Genomic DNA, 15,286 nt, shown 5'->3' on the forward strand with positions numbered 1-15,286 from the left:
TTTTTTTTTTTTTTCCCCTTAATTAGCAGTTTTGAGTGCTCCTGCATATTGGTTTTTTAGTCTTTATTGTTCTGCTAGTGAATGTCTTCATTTCTGAAAGAAAATTCCCGTTTCTATTTGAGCTGATAGTACTGCAGTTAGCAATTCCTTAGAACTGTATTCAGTATCTACTAAGACAGGTCTCGGAACCGACAGTTAAGAATAAAGCCTGGAAAGAAAAGTGGGACTTTTAAAGACATGGAGAAGCTCAATTCACCATTTGCTTAAGTTACAAATGTTTCTTGGAAGTCATCTTTGCTCATCTACAGATGCTTGGAAGGTTCTAACACAGGAGTTGGTCCCTTGCTTCCAAGTATCCCATTAAAAGTATAGCAGTAATTAGGTCTGTCTAATCAGCCTGAACAGGTGGCAGCAGAAATCGATGCTGAAATTGTCACTGGGTAAATATCTGAGGCTTATTATTGAAACAGGGCCATCAAATGAAATAGACAAGAAATTAAAAGAAACCTTGTTAAGAACTTCCAACATTTTTACTATTAACTCTATTATGTGGCTTGTTCCTTCACAATATCCTAACTGTCTTCAAATTGTCTTATTGTTTACCTTTTTTAAGAATTGAAGGTTCTATTAACTTCTACTATTAATATAATTTTTTTCCCCTTCTTGAGTTCAAAAAATGGACTTTCGTAGCAATGTTTTAGCTCTGAAGAAATAGGGCTATTCAAGATATAAAAACGTTTTGAACTTTCCCTGCCTTCTGACTCTCCTAGACTATTGCTCAGTAGAACTTTTACCTCCTCCCCGACCAGCACTGCATGTCTGATCATCTTTTTCTCTATTTTTCCTTCCTACAGGGACCCTATAAAGATACAGCAGCTGCAGAACCAAATTCGTCTGGAGCAAGAAAGTGGCCAGTGGTATCGTCACCAACAGCAAGCTGATCATCATCAGCACCCTCCCTCTTCTCCTTCCTTTCCTCCTCCCCCCTCCTTCCAGGAGCTTGAGTCCAGCCATTCTGTCACTTCTCCTGTGCCAATGAGTATTCTTAACTCTCATACTTCCCCAACAATGCAGTCTTCCAGCTCCTTCAACTATGCTCGACCTAAGCAGTTCATTGCTGCTCAGAACATCAGCCCTGCTTCAGGTTATGTGACTCCGTCTTCAGGATCATCTACATCCAGCCTTCCTTCTCCTATGTCTCCAACTGCTTCTCAGAAACAGTTTGGGAGAGTGCCTGTTCCCCCTTTCTCTCAGCAGTTTGCTCCAGAAGGGGAGTATGCCTGGTCTCCTTCTTCTCCATCCCCTCCGCCCCCACCTCCACCTGTCTTTAGTCCAACTACGACATACCCGGTGTGTGATTCCTTTCCACTTCCACCTCCTCCACCCCCTCCTCTTCCTTCAGTTTCTTCACCTTCCCACAGCCTGTCTCCAACTCCCAGATTTCCTAATTCCGGACAGTCTCCAGCAGCTTTTCTCAGCTCCATGCTGCCATCCCAGCCACCACCCATTTCTGTCAATGCATTAGGCCTCCCAAAAGGAGTGACACCTCCGTAAGTATCAGCTAATGAGCTCCTTGAGTTTGACTTACTAAAGATTGTACAGAAAATTATTGCACTTGCTTCATTTTATATTTTTCTAGGGTCTTTTGCTGTTACCTGCTGCATGAGAGGGGGAGATGTGTGAATTTTTTGCAAATGCCTCTCTGCTGGAGATAGGATATAGTTTTCTAATACTCAAAGAAGTGAGATTCAGAAAGAGTCCTACAGTAGGAACACAAAAGAGGTCAAGCTTGAATCTTTAAATTGGAGTTGATGAAAATATGAAAGCAGCAGCAAAAGGCTCTGCATGTCCAGAGCGGTAGAAGGAGATCCAAGAAAACCCTTCTCATGACCCCATTTTTTTAAAGTCACATATTCAGTGGTATTTGAAGTCTATGTTGCTATTACATTTGCAGGTAGAGAAATATCAAGTAAAGAGAGCATCGTTCAGAAGTCCCTATAGCTTTGTGATACTTAAAAGTATGAGGTATTAAAATACACATCTGACAACAAAATGGTCATAACGCTATCTTGACCTTTGGCTAGGGTTTTTATTTGGAAGAGGGCTTAGGAGGGGATTTGGAAAAGCAGTGCATAAAACCAAACAGAATCCCTTCCCCTAACAACTCCACATACTTGTTTTCCCCTTTTGTCTTCTCTAAAGGCCAAAATAGTATTTTGGAGCATGTCAGCTCCCATCATAGATCAGTTTGTCTTTCCACTGGCACTAGACTCTCATTCCGTCCTTAGAGAACAAAGAGACATGCTGAAGAACAAAAATGAGAATAGATGTATCCAAGGCTTATTTATGACTTTGTCTAGAAGTTTGTCTAAACATATCTACGGTATCTAGGTGACTTGCTCAGCTACATACCGTTGCAGTGGGAACTTCTGTTATTTCAGTCCAAGATATGAAAAGGAAGAGAAGGAAGAAAGCGGACAGATATCAAAGTAATAAATCATGTACATGCTTTTAAAAGCATGTCTTTATCTTGATTTCTGTCATATAGCTCATTATGGAGTCTGGCCATAAAATCGAGTTAGGAAAACAATGAATAAAGTTTGCCCTTGCACTCCTAATAGTTGTGATTTTCTGTCTTGCTGTGTCCTTTGCACTGGCTGAGTTTCTGTATTGATACTAGCTGCTGAAAGTTGCATGATTAATTTCCTGACAGCTTGACAGGGAAGCACAGTCCACAAAAGCCCTCAGTTACCCCTCATTTTCCAGGATAAGCTCTAGTACAGCTATATAGTTCTGGATAGGAACTGAATTCCCCTTCAAGTTCCCTTCTGTGTGCTGTGAGGGTGACAGCAGCAGCTCAAGCCTCTGCTATGTCCCACAAATGTTGGGAGCAGCCTTTTATCCCCATTGTGCTGTGTTCATGTGCACATGTTCTCACTTGAGGCATTAGCTGGGTTCTTCCTTATTCCCTTCAGAGAAGGGAATAAGAGAAGAGCCTGAACTCTTGCAAAGGTGCTTCCCCCTTCCCTATGCCCCTCACTTCCCCAAGCCCAGCAGCCAGGCTGTGTGTGCACGTGATGGTGTGTCTGTCTGCCCAGGACAAGGCAGCAGACTCAGGCTCTGGGCTGAGGATGAGGTGGTTGGCTGTTTGGCCCGCATTCCCTCAGGAAATGTAGTCCAGATGGGAGCTGGATCATGTTAACCATACTGAATGTATGTGTGTGTAATTTATGTATATGTATACGTATACATATGTATATATATACACACACACAAAATAAGCATTTGTCATCTGAATTTTAACATTAAAACATGGTAGAAGATGTACTGCATGATGCAAAACAAAAATCTATTGTTATGTATCTTTGATGCCAATTTTTCCCTGACCTCTCCTTTTCCATTTTACTGTGTGGGTTACTAATGTCTGCTGTGTCTTGCTGAGCAAATCATTATTTCCCATCATTCTCATTCCACTCCTGAGCAATTCTTCCCCTTGCCTCCCTTCCCACCACTGCTTTTGATTTCTTCTGCTTTGTGCTATACTCTCAGTTCTTTTTTCCCCTGCTTTCACTTTTTGTTTCTTTTCCCTCACCTTTTGCTCCATCCTTCCAAATCTTCTTCTCTTGAACACATTTGCCTTTCTGAGACATGGTAGCTTTTGATCCACTCACAGTGTTCCATAACCTTCAGCCTATAGTCTTACCATGTACTCCATACATCTCCAAGACCCATTAATGGAAAAGGATGATACTGTTTCCTTACTGGGCTGTACAGACTGGGTGCAAGAAATGAATTGGAGCATTCCAAGTTTTGCTTTAGCTCAGCATCAAAAATGCTAGTCAAGCCATTTAGCTTCTTGATCAGTCATATCGTGGTGCAGAATATGTTGCTGAAAGTGAACTAGGCAGAGTTTGAAATACCCTTCATGGAAAGGAGATATATTTTTTTTACTAGAGACTCCCAATACAGTGTTTGAAGTGGTAGGATTTCCTCTTCAGATTATAACTTTATTATTTATTATATTTATTTTAACATCAGTGGAAGTAGACTTGGAGCTATCATTGCATTTAGATAGTTTAACACTTTCATATCAAGTACCTGTAGTAGATAAAATGCTCTTAAAACAGTTTTCCTGTCTGCTTTCAATGTTTTAATGGCTTTTTCCTCTTGCCTTGTCTTTTTTGTGTGTGTGTTTCAGGGTTGGTAATCTGCTGTTCAGATTTTGATTATATGGTCTTTTGACCATGGTTGTTTACTCTCTTCTCTCCAAGGCATGGGTACGGTGACACTGATAGCCAAATATCTGCAAGAAAACAATGATTATTTAGCATTGTCAGAGTCTCTTGTAATTACCAAAAAACATTGTTTGGCAGAGTAAGAAATTCTGCAGACTGTTTTTATAAGTTGTGCATCTTGATGTACTGTGGAATTTATTTAATAATAGTTTAAATTTTTTATAGCTTTCAATGTTATTTTCATTACTGAATCTTGGCACAATTAGATTTGCTCCTCAGAATCAGTAGTTTGTAGGCATCATTCTTATTTTCTTCAGATTGCTTTTGTGGTAGGAGCAGAATAAAGGTAAAGTAATAAACATTGCAGGTGGAGGTAATTATTTTTAGATATGGATAAAAACAGCATCAGTGAAGTTACAGTGGTTGTATACAAACCAACAGTCTTCATTTCTCCTCATGGAGTCAGACCTTCCCTCCATCAGCTTTCTTCAGTCATTTCCTTTCCAGTGTATATGTCCTCTTTGTTCTACTTAAAAGAGGAATTCATCCAAGGAAGTGGTCTGCCTCTTGTTTTGTAAGAGGTCAGACAAAATGTTTCTAACTCTGTCTTCCATCCGTGCACTCTGTGAGTCCATGAGCAGTAAATACCATGCTAATGTTTTACCTAAGGGTTGACATTTCCTTGGGTTTGGACCCTGAGACTGTGGGAGTAACAGTTTGATCAAACAAATATTCTTTCTGGTTGATAGATTTGGAAATATTGCACTGGGGTTTTTTGTTTGTTTGTTTGTTGTGGGCTTTTTTGGTTGTTTTTTGAAAAACACAGTCTTACAGCCTTGCCTGAATCATGGGAACAGCTATTTGTCCATTTACTACATTTTATTTGGACATCTGAAACATGGAAAGCAGCTTTGTGTCATTAGTGCCTACTAATTCACCTTTTAAAATTTTAGGCATTTATTTGCAACAATTGTACAGTAAATGTTTCAGTTGAATAAAAGGTATCTCATCTTTCCAGTATGCTCTAGCCACTTTGAAGTTACCAACATTTACAAGCTGTGACTGTGGCAGTGTTAGTGGATCAAGCTTTGGGAATAACTATTTTTTTATTATTAATGGTGCAGATTTGATAAATTCATGTCTTGCCAGAACATAGTGTTATTAAACAAGAAGAGAAGTGCTGGTGGAACTGCATAGTTAATTAAGTACTTAAGGGAATTATGAACTTTTGTCAATTATTTCTGAGGTAAAACTTGGCTGGAGCAATATTGTTGGCTGGAGTAATATTCTTACAAATCTCAGTTCTTTCTTTACCTAAAGAAAACTCTAGGGTGGGTGCATGTGTTGGACTCAGGTTAGGCTTCAGTTAGAAAAGACTTACAAGGAACAGAGTTAATGTGACAGAAACCTAGAACTGAGGGGGTTTTGTCCACAGTTAAATCTGTAGAGGCCAGAATCTGGTCTTCACTGTTCATAAATATAAATATATATGTGTGTGTGTGTGTGTGTGTGTGTGTATATATATATATATGTAAAAATCAAAAGAAAGAAGTACACTTACAAAATCTAGGTAAGCACATACATCAGTAACTTTACATGAGTGTTTGTGAAAGCAAAATTAACTCCACAAGAAGGATTTAGTGACTATTTAGTGAATATTTAAACAAGAATATAAATCTTGCTGCAAAAAGGTGTGGAGTCATCCAATCTGGAGAAATGCAATATCTTTCTAAGTAAAAAGAACATGTATTTTCAGCTATGTACATACATCCTTTTGAAAGCAACTTCAAAAAATACAGTATTTTCTTAAAGTAGATATCCTCAGTAATATTACCTTTGTCCTAAACAGAAAAAAAAAAAAAAAAAAAAATCTGACAGCGTGGAATTTATGAAAGAACATGACTAGATTTACTGCTTTCTGGAAAAGAATGGAAAAGAAAACACTGCTTTGAAGACAAGATTGTCTAAAGTATCTTGTAAAATGTAATTAAATAAGCTGCTTTTATCACTGTACAACAAAATTAATTGCTGTTTCAATGATCTCTAGAACCTTAAATCCAAATCTTAAAGTAGATTCTGGGGGAATCACGAGACTAGCAGTATCAGAGAGAGATCTGCACCTTTTTCCTCCCTTTGAATCAGAGCTGCTGGACTGTTCTTGCAGCTGTATACTGTGACTTGCCCGTTGAATTCTGTCTCAAGTAGCACTGAGGCAAATATTTTAGTAACCTTTATGTTCCCTGAGTCAGTCAGTAATGATGATGATCACGCTGAGGAAAAGCTACACTTCTCCATCTTTTTATCTTACAGCTTTCAACACACTCCCACTACAAATTCCAGCTTTCGTTTTAGAGTAAACTGTATTGTTGTCCTGTGCAGACTGGACATTTACTTTTCCAATTTCTATAAGTTATGTCTGTCACAACTGTGAAAAATGGAGGTTACCTATAGCATGGTTGAATACCTATAGTATGTGAACATAGTGATACGTAGGAGGAAGTACCTGGATTAAGATTCCAATATCAAACTGAGGAGAAAGATCAGGGTGTTTTCTTGCTTCTAAAGGAGCTCACCTCATCTCTGTATGCTACCTATTCAGTCATACCTAGAGTTATCCCTGGATCTCAGGAAAATATATCTGAAGACAAGTATTTCTATAACTGGGAAAATTCCAGCAGATATTAGAGTTTGCATTCATTCTCAACCCCCCAGTTTTCTTCAGCTATTGCTCCTGTCTGTTAGACCATTTTTGTTTAAAGTTTCTTGATTTATTGTGTTGTACCTCCTTTTCCCATGGCTTTGATACTACCTGTGGCTATTAGACCAACACCTGACTGGTTTATCTGTGATATCAGATCACTCCTTGTTGATTGTGCTAACAAACAGCTCATAATTGGGACTTTGTTTTTGCACAATGTAACACCTTTTTATTATGTACCTGCATGTGATTATCATAAAATACATATCTATATCAGCTTTTTTGAAATATGATGAATTCATATTTGTTCCACTCGACCTTTGAAATCCAGGATGTGCTCAAGATATAATAAATTAAATTTGCTCAAAAGTAGAGAACAAGGATTTAACAGAGACACACAAACAGTAGCCAAAATAACTGACCTACTGTATCCTGACAATCACTGCATGTGGAAGTCTTAATTTTCAAGATGTTTTTATCCAGTTCTTTTTCTAATGGTAGTGTCAGATGCTTAAGAATGTTGTAAGATGGTAAGTGAACTTAACTAAGAGAATAAGTGCATATACCTCTCTGTTGAAAAGAGAGAGAGCCTGTTTGCAGCGTTGCCTTGCAGCTCTTTTTGGTCTGCAAATTTTTTTCTTCAGAGGACTTGATTTTATAATTTCCTTATTTTAAGCAGATCTGAATGCCACAGAAATGTCTGTGAGTGTAAAAGCCAGGTATGGTGCGTGATAGTCATGGAGACCTTAACCAGTAGCATTTCATCAATTGGAGTCAAGGTTAATATTTTGGATATATTATATTTTCTCAGTCCCATGTAGGTTTTTCTTCACATGCTTCTGGCAGTTACCAGTTCTTAAGATTTCAGGACTACGAGGACTGTGCTGGCCTTTTCTACATTCTGGAGCAGTTAGTGCTTTAATGATTTCTTATTGACCGTCAGCTCTAGCATAATGCTGGTAACAATCAGAAATGCAGATAAAATTACCGGCTACAAAATAGGTGGTATTTTTTCAGTATTTTTCAATGATATCCAGATATGTGGATATCATATCCACAAAAGATATGTATCTTTTGAAAAGCAAATGGCACTTACGTATCTACAGTAATGAGTGCAGCATGAGGCAGAGGGATAACTTGCTCAGGTAGGGAAGGAACTGAACAGGAGAGTGAAAAAGTAGTAATTTTTAATTTTTTTTTTTAATGAGTAAAAATGCATTTTTAAAGATAAGCCTTAGAAAAATGAATTTTTGGTGGTAGGTGTGCAATTTGTAGGTCAGTTGTTCTGTGTTGTCTTATCGTTAAGAAGGATCTAACTTGCTCAGAAATACACATTATTCATGTCTGCCTTGATCCTATCCAATGCTGATTTATTTATTTTTTCAACTACAGTTTCATAACCTTTTCTTGGGTGGTAGAAATAATTGAACTTTTGTTACCTTTGTTTCATTCAGTGCAAGTCATCCTTAGTCAGATCTGTGCCTCAGGCATTCCCTTAATTCAGATGCATGTAAGGTCACATTACTGAACAGAGCTGACTGCTGGTCTCTGCAGCGTGTGTGACAAGATCAGACTAAAAGGATTTTAATATGCAGCTGCAGCTTCAAAGTTTGTGACCTGTTACAGTGCTTATAGTAAATTTGTTCTTACAGTGAGTGAAAAATGTGTTCAGTGGGCAGAAATTAGCTGTATTTTTGGAAGGCTTTAGTTTTAAAGGAAAAATCAAGTTACTGTTCATTACCTCAGTACCAGAGAATTGATTTGGATTTCTGTGAAACTCAGCCATACTGGCTGCAAACAGGAATTTGTTCTTGGAAGGATAACAACAGCCAGCCTGTTGCCCTTGTTTACACTGTAAAAGGTACATAGGAAAAGAGGGAATTGCGTCCAGCCTGCACTCTGTGTAGCTAAAACATGAAAAGTACTGCTGGTTTGGCCTTCTTTCTAAACAAATGTTAGGGCAAATATTCAAAACTAAGGAGAGCCAAGCCGAGGCTGCAAAAATCTTTGCTGTCAAAAATCTCCGTGTGAATTAAGATGACTGAGTTTTAGCAATTTCATTGTGCCTTTTCTGACCAAAAGAACTCAAGACTTTTATCTAAGTCTGTTTTCAGGCCCTCAGTAAGTGATGCATGTCTCAGAGATGCTTAAAATCTTATATGAATTTCAGCCTTGCTCTCAAAGACTGATAGTTTATTTGCACATTTGTGGTGGTAGTTGTGTTCTTGAGACTAATTGTGCCAATACCTTGAAATATGCCTTCTCCCACTATTTCCTGCTACCTTAATACTCACAATATATTCTGAAAATTGCATCAGGCAAAGAATGAACATATAAATACACAAATGAATTGGCAGAATGTTTGTTTGATATTATCCCTTAAAAAAGACAAAAAGAAAGCTGATGAGTCACTAAGGGGGACATAAATCTTAGGAACTTAATGCATCCAGATAAGGGCATGTAAGGATGGTGAAAAATATTTGCAAAAGCAGCTGAAGAAAGTTTGCTGCCAGGTAAACTTTTTGGAAGGCTTTAGTTTTAAAGGAAAAATCAAGTTACTGTTCATTACCTCAGTACCAGAGAATTGATTTTGATTTCTGTGAAACTCAGCCATACTGGCTGCAAACTGATGCATACTGATGGTTTATCTTGACATATGAACCATCTCTCAAGCTGAATGGATCTGTGCTTCGGAAGACAGATTTACCAAGGACTTTCTATGTTGCCATTGCCTTGTAGCCTTCCTGAAATGAATCTCAATAATATAAATCTTGAGAGCTAACTTGGTGTGGGGGTATGTATGTGTATATATATGTGTGTGTGTGTATATTTATGTACATATTTTAAAGTGTATATATGTACATATTTTAAAGTGTATATATGTAGAGAAAGAGATCCTAAAGAGGAGGCACAAATAGGGCGTCTGCAGGAAGAATTATATTTCCTCGTGCACTTCTTTTTTTGTCCCAATTTAAAATGGTCCTGAAAGAGAGAGAGGTTTTCTAAAGGTATTTGAAGAAATTTTGACTGATATATTATATAGTTAATATATTTATAGTTAATTTTTTAAACTGACCACTTCCTTGCCTAAATACTTAGTTGTAAATGTGAACACAGAGAAGAGAATCTATTTCTCAGCCAAGTTGCCTTGACCAGGTCTTGGATTACACTTCCACACCCACTGTGCAAAGCTCAGGATGTTCTGGCACATAACCAGAGATCTGGAAGGCTGTTAGGGAGTGTGCCTCTCCTGTTAAGAGCTACCAGGGATCCCCAGGCCATTCATTGCTGAAATATTTGCATACCTTGTTCTAAATAAAATTCCTTAGGTTCGCTACATGACGTGCTCCAGTGTTTAATTGTCATGGTAGGAGGGTGGAGAGAGGAGAATGCTACATTGTTTTTGTCTAAGCTAAGCCTGTTGTTCTTCAAGCTGTTGTCTACTTATCAACCTCAATGGATGTGAAGAACCATTGAATATCAGCTATTTTCTGATGTTTTATGTTTGATTCACCTCTCTAGCTTTATTTTCATCATTTCCTGACTAAATAAACAAGGTACTTTTTACGTGTGTGTGTGTGTGACATAGCTTGTTGCAAAACCTATGCTTTTAAAACCATCTGAGAGTTTTCTTGTTCTAAAACTTCCAAATTCTCTGTATTTTTCTTGAAGTGCAGTGGTAAAACTGGATTCAGTGTCCAACAGCAAGGAATAAAGGAAACCAACGTTTAATGTCTTATGCTAATGTGTCCCAGAATTATATTTTCCTTTTGAAATAATGGTGTTGTTATCCAAGTTTTAATCTCACAGATTCTCGAGATGCTTAATATTAGTGATAATTTTCCATTTGTATTGCTGTCATGCCTTGAACATTTTTCCTGAGTTTCATCATCAGTAGACCACCTCTAGACTAATTATGAAAATTATTGTAATTTGCAGTTGTTACCTGCAAATGAGTTGCAAGCTCTGCAAGTTCTGTGGCATTGGCCAACTTGAGAAATGTGCTTTTTTATTCCACTATTCCAGTTGTTAAGGTTGAAATAACTTAGTATACGTAGACCTTTGAAAGACCTCATTGGTCTATATTTTTGCATTGAAAAAAAAAAAAAAATTGCTACTCTCTGAGTAGCTTTTTCAGACAGTTATGCAGCCATATAATAGAAATTTCAGCCAGATTCTGTTTCCCTGATTTACTAGGGAACTTATTGCAGCTCCTTAAGGCTTCCTCTGAAGCCAGACACTGAAGTTTATCAAAGCTACTCCTTTTTGCCTCTCTGTATGCCCTACAGCCTGACAGAGAGAGAAATTAGTGACATTTGATAGGATTCAATTTTCATTTCCTTATTATCTTACATTGTTTTGAAACGGACTGTAATACTGTTTTCTTACATTTAGTATGGACATTGAACTTACTGATTTGTAATCCTCTTGATACTCCCTCCCCTTTTAAAAATGGGTGTATTTGCTTGTGGGTTTTTGTTTTCATAGATAACTGATAACTCTTCAGAAAACGCTTTCACTTGTTACTTGAAATCTACCCCAAAGCACTTAGCCCATCCCCTTCTTTTCATGTACTGTTCAGCAAAAAAAAAACAGGCCTTTTTCTGCTGAGACTGTTTTTGTCATTCAAGTATGATATTTGTAAGAATGTGCAATTAAAACTGTGTTTCTTAATGTAATTGTCAAGGAAGGATGCATATCTCTGTTAAAAGTTGGTAGAGGGCATCTTCAAGATGAAACCAGATTTAAAATTTGCTGCCTTGAAGTTGGTTGGATATTTCATGTGTGTGTGTGTGTGTGTGTGTGTGTGTGTCCTTATCTAACAAGTGATAAAACTCAGTTCCAGGGCAGTGCTGGGCTGGGTGGGGTAAGAGGCTGGAAGGTGAAGGGAAAGACTGTGAGGAGAGGCACAGATGCCACCTCTCTACTAGCCTTCCAGCATTTGGTCCAGCCTTCCTGAGGGACATTACCTTCTGATTCCCTCTTCCTACCTTCTACTGTGCATTTTCCTTCCATATTTTCCATTACATTTAGTGTCCTCAATTTCTTGACCTATTGAAGCATCTCTTTCTTGAAGAGACTGTACCCCTCCTTCTTAGCATTCTCTTGCTTCCCTGTAGATGGGATAGTTTTCCTGTCTTCTTCCCCAAAACAGAGTGTAGGAGGCTTTGTTTGTTACTTGTGACTGGGACCATCCCCAGCCAAATGCTGAGGGAATTATTCTGCTTGGTGACTGAGATGATCTCCAGCTAATGGCTGAATATTTCTAGGGTGAAGGATGTTGTTCTCTGGCTCTTTGTGACCTTAGGCAAATGTATGCTTCTCTTCTGCTGTGACTTAATGTGAAAATGCAGTTCTTTTTACAAGAACTTCACCATTTTCCCATTTTAAATTTACTTTCATTAACAGAATATGAAATGTTTCAGGAATTTAGACAGCAATGTTTTCAATTATTTTCTCCATCTATTCACTTAATTCCTTTTTGGCTATTGTTTCATTTTAACTAATGCTAAAAATTACCACTGAAAAAACTTGCTGAAGAATGAATTTTCTCTAACCATGTTATAGAAACACAGTACCAAACAATATCCAACAAGTAACAAACAGTATCCAACAAAATTTTTTATCTCCATATGATTCTTGTTTAACATTTTGGTGCTGGTAATTAAATTATTAAGTTGTGTATTGGAAGGAAGTTTACCCCTTACATGCTGGTCTGATTTTTTCCGTCTGTGTCATCTATGAGTTTGGCAATTTAACTGATTCTATTCCATCTTTTGCATAAGTCATTCACATGTAATGGGCTGAGCCCTCTTTAGCTGATGAAATGGGGTGTGCTACAAGTTTCAAATGCTGATAACAATGTTGCTTTCTTAACAACTGTGTAAGAAGAGCTGATCTCCCATAGAAACCACTATTGTTGGGCATTTCCAGCAATAAAGCCACCATTACTGTAAAGTGTTAAATACTAGTACAGACAGGAAAAATAAAATTCCTATGCCATTCCAGAAAACGGGAGCAAGACATCCTGAAAGTGCAATCATAACTTGTAGACTGGAGTGAGGAATACCTTAGCCCTGTGAATGCAGCTGCTAAATGGTTGTTTTTCCACCGTGAAACTCTGCTGCTGAAAACTGCTTCACAGGGATGAGTTTTAGTTTTGCCAGTGTAACCTAGACTCTGTGAATGACTCTTCTTTCAGAAACAACATTTACATGTTGCCTTCTGGGTATGTGTTCACAGAGATATGAAGAATAAACATGAAGTTATGCATTGTGTATTGCAAAGCTGTAACAAGGAATTAGTTAATAAATAATACAGGAAATTAATAATTAACTGCCTTGTCATACATCTTTCCGATCTTTATCCATCTGGTACTTCATAGGAACCTAGTTTATCTTCCATCCCTACTTATCTAGTCATGCTTTCTCTTTCATGTTTCCTCTTGCTTTGCTTTATTGCCATTGCTCTTCAGTGTCCTCTTTAAGTGTATGGTGCTTACAGCCACCACTACACAATCCTGAGACCTATTTTAACTAATGCACAACTAAAGCTTAGTTTCAGCTTTGTACTTAAGTAACAGTTTTATCAATGATGTGAGTTAGAAGTGATAGCATAGCAAGCATGATGACAGGTCTCTAATCTCAAAGACACGATGTAATTTTCTTTACTAATAGCAGTGATTCTCTATAAATTTCTAAATACCAAAGATTTCAGGAAAGCTCATGAATTTTCCTGTACTGTTTTGCAGGGGATTTCCCAAGAAAACAGGCAGAACTGCTAGGATAGCATCAGATGAAGAGATTCAAGGGTCAAAAGATGCTGTAATTCAGGATCTGGAAAGAAAACTTCGCTTCAAGGAAGACCTTTTGAACAATGGGCAGCCGGTATAAAAACATAAAATACCCTGGGGAAGGGGAGTGGGCATCAAGGGTAGTTTCTCAGATATGCTGCATATAAAATTGTATGTGGAATATTTTCATATGTTACGTATTTATTATTTTAAATTGCATTTCCAAAGCTGCACTTCCACAAGGAATGACTGTGTACAATTTGGGCTATCATTCCTTCTCCTATTGGGCAACTTTACTTGGATTTAACAAAGCAATGAAGGTCTCAAAGATGATGAATTCTCATAAGAAGCCTGCACAGTCTGTACCTCAAAGGCTTTTTCAGCCTCAGAGGCCACTTGCTTTTGACTGCTTGTCACTAGGTCACTGGCCAGTAAGCATATGCATAGCTCTTGATCAGTCCGGGCTCATTCTACTATTTGCCCAGCTGTTGGACAACAAAGGGAAAGAATAGGTGGTAAGTGGACATCAGAGGGGGATGAGGCAGTTCATCATGAGAAACAAAACCATTAGGAATTGGGCATCATTAGATCCTGCAGTTGTGGGACTTTTTTGACCAATAGAATAAAAAACAACTTGTACTAACTTACAGACTTTATCAAGAATTATCAATCTGCTTGAGGAGTCAAGAAATGAGGTAAAATGGGCAAGTATATCAAACAGTTGAAATGCATAACTGCAAAGTTCTCCGTGAATTTTTGTGCTTTTTAAGATATGCATAAAAGATAAAATACCAAATTCTTCCTGCTCAGAGTTGATGAGAAGCAGCTTTCCTAAGACTTGATTACAGTTATTAAGGCATTAATTTGGATGTCTTTGAAGCAGGAATCTCTTTTAAGAGGAAAGTAATTTTTAAAATATGGAATGTCACCCCTGTTTTGTCAATGTAATATTTTCAAAAGCATCTGAATGCCTTGGGATGCCTTCGTGTCACTGAAAGGTAGTGTGCTTTAGGTTTCGCAGGACCACGCTCAGAAGTTTGCTATATTTGCTACTGTGTCTGAGATGTGGACTATGGGCTTGTAGTTCAAGACAGCCTGTTGAGTCAGACTATCTACTCCACAGCTACTGGATTCTGGTTCTTAATAGGGTCAATGGAGTGAGTTAGGGAAAATGTTGAGAGTGACTATTGCTTCTGTACTTACCTTTCTCTATTGACTGCATAGGGTTTGGCAGTCTTCTGTAGCAGTTAAGCAGAATCACTTTCATAGTGTATAAGTTCCCATTTTTTTCAAGAAGGTGGTCTGAGCATGACTGTCAATGCCTATTTTGGAAAGTGAGAGAGATGTTTGGCTTGGACAAATGAATGGAATGTCCTGAGAAAGCCCACATGGCCCGAGGAAAAAAAAAAAACCCAAACGTAACAACAGTGATGAGATGATGTGGGAGCTTGAACTAAGTAAACTCTGGTTTTGCACTTGCCTTGAGGCTTTTGCCTTGCAGATTCCTGTCTTGGGTGATTCTGTTTGTGTAATCGTGGCTGTGGGCACTTGGAGTGATCG

The 15,286-nt window shown here is 38.0% G+C and overlaps 1 protein-coding gene across 2 annotated transcripts in view; it reads left to right on the forward strand.

Moving 5' to 3' along the window:
• Positions 1–860: 860 nt before the first annotated feature.
• Positions 861–15,286, forward strand: part of PALLD (palladin, cytoskeletal associated protein) — a 37,094-nt gene continuing 22,668 nt past the window's right edge. For both annotated transcript variants that reach the window (XM_029085375.1, XM_010169712.1), the window contains exons 1-2: positions 861–1,550; positions 13,685–13,820. In XM_029085375.1, coding sequence (XP_028941208.1) covers positions 1,036–1,550; positions 13,685–13,820 — 651 coding nt within the window. In that variant the 5' untranslated portion in view covers positions 861–1,035. The remainder of the gene's footprint in view (positions 1,551–13,684; positions 13,821–15,286) is intronic.

The sequence above is a fragment of the Antrostomus carolinensis genome, unplaced genomic scaffold, assembly GCF_000700745.2.
Source record: "Antrostomus carolinensis isolate BGI_N321 unplaced genomic scaffold, ASM70074v2 scaffold606, whole genome shotgun sequence".
NCBI classification, from domain to species: domain Eukaryota; kingdom Metazoa; phylum Chordata; class Aves; order Caprimulgiformes; family Caprimulgidae; genus Antrostomus; species Antrostomus carolinensis.